Source organism: Mycteria americana, chromosome 12 (assembly GCF_035582795.1).
Source record: "Mycteria americana isolate JAX WOST 10 ecotype Jacksonville Zoo and Gardens chromosome 12, USCA_MyAme_1.0, whole genome shotgun sequence".
Lineage (NCBI taxonomy): Eukaryota > Metazoa > Chordata > Aves > Ciconiiformes > Ciconiidae > Mycteria > Mycteria americana.
The window spans coordinates 5,012,299-5,022,581 of record NC_134376.1 but is presented as its reverse complement, the minus strand read 5'-3'; the positions used below and the strand labels follow the sequence as shown (position 1 = coordinate 5,022,581).

General features: G+C 45.0%; 1 protein-coding gene across 1 annotated transcript in view; it reads left to right on the top strand.

Moving 5' to 3' along the window:
* Positions 1–484: 484 nt before the first annotated feature.
* The window catches only part of FOXK1 (forkhead box K1), a 55,694-nt gene continuing 45,895 nt past the window's right edge, over positions 485–10,283 (top strand). Inside the window, exon 1 of the mRNA XM_075515644.1 lies at positions 485–884. Coding sequence (XP_075371759.1) covers positions 508–884 — 377 coding nt within the window. The 5' untranslated portion in view covers positions 485–507. The remainder of the gene's footprint in view (positions 885–10,283) is intronic.

The window sequence follows — 10,283 nt, the reverse complement described above, 5'->3', positions numbered from 1 at the left end:
ACGGAAACACGGGCGATGTCCTGGGGCCCGGCTGCGGGGTGGACGTGCCCGTGCCCCGCAGAAAGCCCCGAGCGGGGAGGCTTTTGGGGTGGGGGCACCGCTCCAGAGCAGGGCAGGCGTCTCGGAGGCGGTTCAACTCACGGACCCGGCAGAAAGCGGTTTTTCTGCCGGGGCAGGGGCGAGGTGGCGGGAGCCCCTCAGAGGGGGTCGCTCCCTCTGCACCTGCCCGAGGAACGGGGCCGGGGCCCGGCGCCCGGCGCAGCCGGCCCGCCCGGGCCTGCAGGCGGCGCCGCGCCCCCGCCGAGCCCGGCGCTGCCAGCCCCCGCCCCGCGCCATAAATCGCGGCGGGGCGGCCGGGCCCGGCCGTGCTGCCGGGGAAGGCGGCGGCAGTAGCAGCAGCAGCGGGCTCGGCTCCCGCCCCGCGCCCGCCCCACTTCCCCCCTCCACCCCCGCCCCGCCGGCTCCGCCCCGGAGGCCGGCACGCTGGCTCGCTCCCTGCCTGGGAACATGGCCGAAGTCGGGGAGGACAGCAGCGGGGCGCGGGCTCTGCTGGCGCTGCGCTCGGCGCCCTGCAGCCCCGCCGCGGCGCCCCCTCCCGGGCCGCCGCCCCCGGCCGCGCCGCCCTCCGCCGGCCCGGTGCTGGCGCGGCTGCAGGGCCGCGAGTTCGAGTTCCTCATGCGGCAGCCGGCCGTCACCATAGGCCGCAACTCCTCGCAGGGCTCGGTGGACGTCAACATGGGGCACTCCAGCTTCATCTCTCGGCGGCACCTGCAGCTCAGCTTCCAGGAGCCGCACTTCTACCTGCGCTGCCTCGGCAAGAACGGCGTCTTCGTGGACGGCGCCTTCCAGCGCCGCGGCGGCCCGGCCCTCCAGCTCCCGCCGCAGTGAGTGCCGCCGACGCGGGCCGGGCCGGGGGCGCGGGGGCGGTGGCACCGCAGGGAGGCGGCGGGGGCCCGCGGGGCTGGGCCCGCTGCGGAGGGAGAGGGAGAGCCCGCGGCCTGCGGGGAGGGACCCGGGGAAGGGCCTGAGGGGGCGGAGAGGGACCCATCCGCCCCGGGGAGGGGACGTGGGTCTGGGCGGAGAGGGGCCTGCTCCGAGGAGGGGGACGGCGAGGGGTCGCTTGGCCCCACCGAGGAGACAGTGAGGTGCCTCCGCCCCACGGAGGGAACATGGGTCTGCCAGGAGAAAGGCCTGAGGTGATGGTGAGGGGCCACCGCTGATGAAAGGGACAGTGAGGGATACACCTACCCATGGAGGGCCTGAGGGGACGGTGAGGGACTGCCTCTGAAGAAGGTGGCCTCAGGGCCTTCACCCGGACCACAGAGAGCCTGAGGGGATGGTGAGGGGCCCCTCACTTGAAGTTGGTCATGGTGGGTGAGGGACCCTCTGTGCAATGACAGTGTGACCCTCACCTGATGAAGGGCCTGAGGTGGCGGTGAGGGATGGCCACCTGGTGACCAGGCAGTGGCTCCCCCTCAACATCAACAAGGGATGTCCTCACCTTCCCAGCCTTGCTGCCGTCCGTGACCGAGGAAGGGGGATGATGTTCGTCAGGGCTGGGGCTGCTCCCTCTGAAGGAACTATGTCTGGGGAAGAAATGTGAGCCCCTCGCCTCAGAGTGCTTCTCCAAGAGGGCCATCCCCCATGTCATCGTCTTCCATGCCTGCCTGCCAACAGGCTTGTGTTCAACTTGTAGCCCTTAAGAGGTTTCCAAAAGATAAATAAGAATGACTCTTGTCAGTGGACTAAAACTTGCTACACCCAGGGCTTGTCTTCCCTGGAAAAGATTTAGTGGAAAAAAGTTTGAAAAACACTTTGGCAGAGTGCTTATTTTAGGGTTGGCAAGTTGGGTGTTGTTCCTGGTGTCTCTCTGGGGCAACGGAAAAAAGAGGGAGTTGGGCCAGGCCAGGGGTGATGTCGCTCACCAGGACCCCCGGAGAGCAGGCACCCAAGGTGTCTTTGCTTTGTTGAGGAAGGGGAGAGGGCTGCAGAAGGGTTTTCTATGCTAGCAGGGAGGTGGTAGTCTGTGCTGTGTTTTAGATAAACTCTCTTGCAGAAAGAAGAATAAGGTTGGCGTTAATCTGTTTCTTCCTCTGAAAACATTGTTTATGGTTGCTGAGCACTGTCCAACGACTGCAGTGCTTCACCCCAGGGGCAGCAGCGTGGTAGTGGTAGGTGATGTAATTCCTGTGTGCATCTCTTCAGGTCGTACCAGACAGACTGTGTCTAATGCCATCTCTGAGTGAAAACATGCTGTAAAGGCAGGAGGTTGGGTTTTTATGATGTTTCACTTTTTGTTGTTTGTATAAAACATCTGTTTTCATCTTGCAGTTTTTTGCCTTGGTACCATTTACCTCCAGCACCAGGGTCCTGGAGTTATCCCTCTCTCGCCAGCCTGTTGCTCAGGGGAGGGTTTTTTAATTACTCATTTCCTCTGCAGGCTGCTTCATTTTGTACTTTGTAATTTAGTTATAACTCCCTAGCTGCTTGCTCTCTGAGGCGTTTTGGTTTGTAACGTGTTTCATTTTCTAAAAGAGATGTCCTTTAGTGTCTGTTTAATTAATCGTGCTTTGTAAAACAAGACCACCCGAAGCCCAGGGCATTTCTGTTGTCACTCCCTCTGGCTCTGGGTTTATCTGTGTGAGCTCTCTCCTCCCTGTCATTCTGTTTCTTCAGTTGGTTAATCATAAGCATTGTGCTTGAAAACTCTCTCAAGCAGCGACTTGGTTGCTTATTTCTCTCCGCTTCCATTTGCTTGTGACTCCTGGAGTGGGAACGGCAATATTCCTTCATCGCTTTAAAGGGAGGAGTTTAATGTACAGTTATGAACTCTGCACAATGAGGCATCTTCTTTGCTTGGCTGCTGTTTGAGCTACATAAATAAACTTGATGCTCCTCCCTTTCTGACTTCCAGAGTAGGAAAATGTTTTGCATCAATCTAAAGGAATTTGCCCCCTTGCTTCTAACAGGTAAACAGCTCCTTGCCTTCTACTGGCCAGTCAAGGGTTTGTAACCCAGACCAGGAAAAAAAAAATCCTGTTGAAGCTCGGTATACACAGTCTTGATTGAGGCTTTAAACTGTTCTCCTGTCCACTGTTATCCGCACTCTTGAAAAACCAGACAATTCCCTCCCAGTCACCCCCTTCCATGCGCACACACGTACATACGCCAATCTCCCCCCCCAGTAAACAAAACAAAGCGCTGGTTGGTGCCACTTCTTTTCTGTAGAGAAGCCTGTATGCTTACTGCTAGCCAACTAATGCTGTCTAAAGTAGGACAAAATGAAGATAGGTTGTAGTACACAGATTCACAGTACAAACCACAATTTTTTCTGAATGTTGTTTTATGGTAACACTACTGCCCTGTTTGATACAGCCACGCCTTCTCCACGTACCAGCAGAACGTACGGTTTATGTTAAACTTCAGGAACTAATGGACATTCCATTCAATGATTTAGGTAAGAGGTCCTTGTGATGTGGAGAGCTCTTGCTGGTAATCTTCTAAGAACCAGTTGTTTGAATAGTTGTCCCCCCCTTTTTTTTCCCCACCTGTAAAGGATAGCAGAAATATGCAAAGTCCAATTTCTTTGGGACCAATGCAGTCACTGCTGCTGTTATATTACAAGCAAAGGAGATGCTTGTGCATCATGAGATCATGAATGGAAGCAGAGGGTTCCAGGAAAAAAAAGTCTTTCAGATGTAATTCCTACTATTTGTTAAAAAAATAGACCATGGACTCATAGATTCTATTTGTGAGGTTTCTTCTTGCATCACTTTTCCTGTATAAAACTTCTGTTATAAGCCTTCTTCTAAGTTTAGAAGTAGTTATTCCTAAAATTTACGGAAGATTTTGTCAGGAGGGATGGGGAAGGGAGGAAAGAGGAAGAGTTTGAGACCTTTCTTGAAGACTGTACGTACCTTCTAACACAATAGACCTGTTCAAAATCAAGGGCCTTTGAAAAGTTTCGTATCGCTTCCTCCATCGGCATCATGTGTATGTATAATCTGCTGTAACCAGAATTTCACTGGTGGGTGGGAGTATAATATTTCACAGCTGTGTTGATATGGAAGATTGTATTTCACAGATGTGATGACATAACTATGAAGTATAATTAAACAATAATGACCAACAAGGAGGGCATTTCCTAGAGGTTAATGACAGTTAGAAACAAAGTGGGTGGAAGAGTGGAGGGCCTGCAGTGCAGCTGAAGACCCCTTAATCTATTTAATTAACATGAGTGCCACACTACAGCAGGCATTACAAATATAAATCAACATGAAATTATGGAAGTACTTATATAAAAAATAAGTGCTTTAAATCAAATTAAGGATTGCTAGAAACTCTTTTTTAGCTGTGCTAGTGGAAGCTGGAAATCTGTGGATAAATATCTGGGTATTTTCATACAAAAAAGAGAAACTCAAGACTATCAGTAGGATGTGCACTAGATTTTTAAAACTATTGATACAAGCAAAAATGTGAGATACAGCAGGAACCATGAGCTGGAGTACTTTTTCCTGCTGAAGACAGTAATTTTTTTAAATTTACAGTGTAATCAGGTGTTTACAGGATCAGGTTAGTGCTGAATTATGAACAACTTTTTAACTTCAAAATTGACTGAATTTTTAAAAGAAGTAACAATAACAAGTTAGGGACTTCCAGTAACTAAAATAAGCATTTCCCCCCCTGCCCGAACCAAAGGAACTGAAACAGTTGAAAATTAAGCTTGCTAACCTGAATTTTAAGCAGCTATGGGTCAGGTTTTCAAATGCTCCTAAGTACAAAAGTTCTATTGACTAAAAACTGCAAATGTTGATTGAGCGTAGCCTGATAATAGCACTTGAGCTTTCTGAACCGGGAGCTCAATAGATTGGAAAATAGTGCTTGTCTGTGAATATTTCATGGGATATTTGCTTATTGCTTCTGTGACTGTTTTGTGTTTTTGCAGTAGTGCTATTAATGGAGCCTGAAGTTTGTGTTTTTAAGTGTAAATGGATAATTCCAGTATGAGATTTCTAAGCGTAAAAATAAGTTTTTAAACTTGTAGTTCTTTTAGCATTTAGGAAATGGAAGAAATAAATGGAGGAGTTTTTTAGTTTGAGTGTAAAATACAAGAGAAGTAAATATATGGATGTATGAAATTAAAATGTGGAGTTAAAATAAACATTATTATGTATTATGCCCCATTATAAATTAAACTTCTGTGCACGTGAAGTTTTATTAAGAGCATGCTGCTTTTATTTATAATGGGATTTTCCTAGGTACTTAATAAACTTGACAAAAATAAATAGTCCAATACTCTGAGCACTTATCAAGATGCTGATCCCGCAAAATTTTATGCGTGCATTAATCTTTCTGTATTGTGAGTACCTGAGTTCACTTCAGTGTTTGGGTAGTGTGGGTGTCTCAGCAATTGGGGTTTAGTAACCAAGCAGAAAATTGAGAGCTAGATCCAACGGTCTTTTCATTTCCCTTTCTAAGGGAGATTGTGCAGTCTGTTAGCCAGTAACTCGAGGCAGTAATTAAAGTAAAAAAATTTGACATAAACTAGAAAAATGGAGATATACACAATGTATCGCAGTGTTTTGATGACCTCACTAACCACTCGGCCTCCATTCTTGTGGTTAGAATGATGCCATCATGGTGTGTATGAGTGCGGAGGGAACTGCAAGCTGTACATACACATGCTAAGGAAGTGCTTTGACCACATAACCACGACTACAGAACTAGTTGTTTCTGAAATGCTGTGTATGTATGTTGACTCTGATAACTCCTCATGTAGTTTTACTTCTTAAATATTGCATGGTCTGCATTTGCAACCATTTTTTTGTTCTTTGTTTGAAATGCATCATTTGCTTTGTTAGAACTTGTGGATGGTGGGTTTACTCTCGCTAGAAGCTCTTTAAAGATTTGCCGCCTTAGTGCTCTGTCTTATATTTTTTATGTTCTTTTTTGATTTCAAAGACTGTCTTTGAGAACAGGTTTTTTTGTTGCACAGTGCGATAGTGATAAAGAGTTACTTGATTTTAATTACGGCATTTATGTCAAGTAATAATTTTTGGCTAAGCAGCTCAATTTGTCATGGGTTATATTAAATGTTTAAGGAAAGTTTCTCTCATTATGTGAAACTACTGCTCGATTTGTTGATTCAAAAATAGCTGTGCTGTAAGTCAGGTTGTGAATATAAATTAACACTATGCAAAACTCGGTGTATGTTCTCTTATGTATTCTTTTAAACCAAGCTTGGTTCAGTTTAGCTGATGTGTTGATTATGAAAAGATTAATTTAACCAGAACATGCCACACTTGTCTTGTACATTCTTGTGCAGAGTCTCAGCTAGAAAGGCTCAAATGTAGATTCAGGTTGTGCTGGTGTAACTTCTCTGTGTTAGCAAACTCTCAATCATGACATGTATGCTTAGCTGACTGTGGGATTCTTCCAGTTGGTACAGTTGTGTTTTTATATAAATCTAGGGGATGAATGAGTGTGAGAGTTTTTGCTTTTACGAGAACAGGAATAAAAATGATGAAATCTGTAGTAATTCATATCTTGGTTATTTTGGTGCCAGCTGTGTGAGCATCCTCACTGCAGAGTGTCTGTTTTGACTTCTGGTAACAAATAAAAACAATGCTTTTTGGCTTTGTTTTTTTTCCTTCCAGAAAATGGGACACGCAATCTTGCACTGAATAACTGAAAGCATAAATGACAACCAGATTAATGTGATTGTTTTCTTTGTAAGCAAGCTCTTAGTAACAGTGCTCCGATAGCCATTTGGCGTCAGAGCTGTTCTGTGGGATGCCAAATTCTCTTGCTCGGTGTTGCAGTTTCCTGGAGGAGTAGATGTGGCAACAGGATGTTGGTAAAGAACAGGAAACTACTTGAATTTGCTACTTATGCCATGCAAATAAAGTCTTATTACTGGCCCATGTGTAGTAATTAGGGCGTGCTATTGACAGAAGTTTTTGCAGCAATTGCAGAGCGTGGAGCTTGGGAAGTGTGTTCAACTGTGTGCTTTGAGGGGGGTTGCGCTCAGTACTGCGGGGTAACAAAAGGTATATAGGCTGGTGAGGCTAAACCAGTGTTAGAGATTTGAGAGTTACCTCCAGCTGTCTGTCGTATTCCCGGTGCATCTCTGCTAGCCCTCAGCTCCATATCAATTCTTCTGACATGTCCTAATTTACTTTGAGCTCCTTCTAGCTGTAATAAGTGTCTGAGCAGGCAGCGTCTGGGTGTTCTGCAGTCGGAGCCAAGGGGCGCTGGAACCAGAAATTCTTAACAGACCAAGGTTCACCTTGCTGCTGGTTAGGTGTGGATGAGCCAGCTATTCCTTCCCAATCCAAGTGGAAATGTGGTTTAGAAAAGAAAAATCATGTGCTTTTGAGTTGGCGATGTTAATGAAAAGGGAGAGGAATTATCTCATTTGCTTTTAGTACAGATTCTTTCCTCTCCTTTTTCTTAATAGCAGTCCAGAGTACAGAAGCCTTTTTCACATGTAGGTTTACCTAACACCGGCTTTGTTTTAGTTTCTTTGCTTCAGTCCCTGTGCATCTGGCAGTTTTCTGAGGGTTTCCTAAGGCTGCAGACTCATGGCTAGGATATCCACTTCAGGATTACTACTTCAAAACAACCAAAAAAGTGTGAAAGCTAAATATGCTGTAGAGCTTAGTCTGCAGTGTATTGGGTGGTTAAGGTCTTTGTTGTCTTACAATTGCATATGTCTAGGACAGGCAGTGAATGCCATAAGAAGACTGCTGAGTTTATGTGGTGCTTTCTGGCTGGTAACCTTAGGTAGCTTTTAAACGTTTTGTTTATGTTTCTGTATTATGTATCTGAAGTGGCTGGTGGGCCCTGATGTACCAGACTGCAAGATCGACAGCAAGAACACGGGGAGCTGGAGGCTTTGCAGTGATGTTTTGAACAAATCTGTAAGATGAAAAAGTTGAAGCAGTGTTTTGTCTCCTGAATGCGGGCTATGAAAAGACATCTTAATGTACTTCTAGACTTGGTTAATTGACTAATTGTGAGTACAAATTACTGTGTGGTCTTAATGCATTCACTTCAGCCAGTAATTCACTATTAATCACTGAATAGTTTTTTCAAGTACTTATAAGTCTCCCTATTTCACTTGACTGCAGACTCCTTATAAAAGCAGATTGATAAGATACTTATAGAGCAGATGAATCTCTCACTTAGGTAAATGTGAGTGAAGTTGTCTATCCAATAGTCTATTCTTTGTTTTCATAGTACAGATACAATTTTACTAATGTCTATTCACTCTTGTTCACAAATGGTTTTTGCTAGTAATTCACATCTTCAGTTTCTTCAGAACAGCTGAATAAAATGCATGTGTGCATTCCTTCTGCATGGCACTTAATTTTTATGAAATACATATTTTATTGGACAGTAAAACATTTAAGGATCTTAATGGCCTAATTAATACTCTGTATCCACTTCTGTCTTGTGTATTTTGCTCTTCATTATCATACTGCTCCTTTTTTCATGTCCTTGTGCATTTTTTATCATAAAAATTTCAAGCGGTCTTGAGAGAACACTCTATTAGAAACCTGTTCTTTGAATATTCAGCAACTTTAAGATTTGATTGATAGTCCCTTCCCTCCCTACCCAATCTATTTTTAGTAATTTAAAAGCGAGTTTAATTTCTTGGGTTGTCATTTGTGTATGCGCAATTTACTTTGGTGGTTTTCCTCCCTCCTTTAAGTGTACCAGATATGCAATTTTCATGTTGTTTGAGGACATCTTGACAGTTTGGGAGAAATAATGTAGAAATTAATTGGGAGCTCTGCCTTAGCTGAGGGAGCAAAGATGGACAGTCTTTGTCTGGTTCTGTTAATACATACTGTGTGATTAGGATAGGAGGATAAGTGGAAGAAAACCTTAAGCACATTGTTGCCACTTACTATCCTGTTTCAAGAATCTTCTAGCATAAGAGACTATTTTCACGTACAAGTACAATCCCTTCCATCTTTTAGAATGGAATGAGGAGACACAAAAACCTTGCAGAGGTGGTCTAAGCACTGTGGAAAAGGATGTCCCTCCCCTTCTCTCTGAAATAGAACATTATAGCTGTACCCTTTTTTCTGCTTTGTGCCACTTTAAAGGGAGCCTTGGGAAGTCTTCCCACACAAACTGTTTTAATCTCTCTCCCTTAAGGCCACATATGGAAGCCACCAACATTTTGACTAAGCAGGACTGGACTCCCTGCAGAGCCAGTTTGTGCACTTGCTAAAGGAATTGTTCTTGAGCAACTTAAGGCCTTTCCTCTCTCGAGGGCATAAGAACTATGGACTCTTAAACACTCAAAATCCTAGTTGTGTGGGAGGAGAAAAGGACTAGACACAGAAAGCAAATTTTGTTTCCACCTGATGGGTAGACCAAGAATATTTTTGCTTTTCATATTCAGTTTGAGGTGTAGCCCAAACTAGTAGGGGTAGACTCTTGGTATAGAAGATGTGCCAACTGCTTTTTTTATTGATCTTTTTAATTGTTTTGTGGCTTGCGTAATGTGGTGTACCTTGGATTGGCTGCCTGCCCGGTGTGCGTAAAGGGGTGTTGACTGTCAACAAGCCTGGCAATTGGGTGGCTTTGCCTCCTTCTGTCTTGTCCATTCAGCTGTATAATTACGATGTCTCTTTTTCTACCATGTCTCTCAGACACCGTCTAATGAGACAAGCCATAATGAAACTGTTTCAGCACTGTGAAGACCTGCAAAGGAAGTCAAAGGCTGGCATATGCTTTGCTGCTAATGTCTTTCTTTATGGAATATTAAGGCAAGCACTGAAGTTTTCTTCAGGCATAGGAATTCTTAGGAGAAAATTCCTAATTTGTGGTGGTTCAATAAAAGTGTTGCTAGCATTTTTTGTCTTTTGTGTAAACAAGGCATATCCAAACTGGCTGTTAGAAATAGGCGCAATCAAGTAGTTTAGACTTGCACATGATCTGTTTACAATTGAGTGTCCCAGATCAGCGCTTCACTGCAAACAGAGCCACACAATGAACTTGGGAAACAAAATTGTTTTGATGGACAGTGATTCCGAATCTTGAAGTCTCTTGGTGACAGTGACTGTATCCTCTTCTCCAAGGGGTTCACAGTTTCTTCTCAATTTCATCCTGCTTTGTGTTCCACCAGATAGTATTGCAAGTATGAGAATTCTTATTTAAAAAAAAACGTGGCAGAGAAGGGCTAGAATCCTGTTCCCCGAAAAGGTGATATTGCAAACTATGAAGTTCATGTGAAGCTTCCAGGTAAGATGCATCTGTTAAGTAAA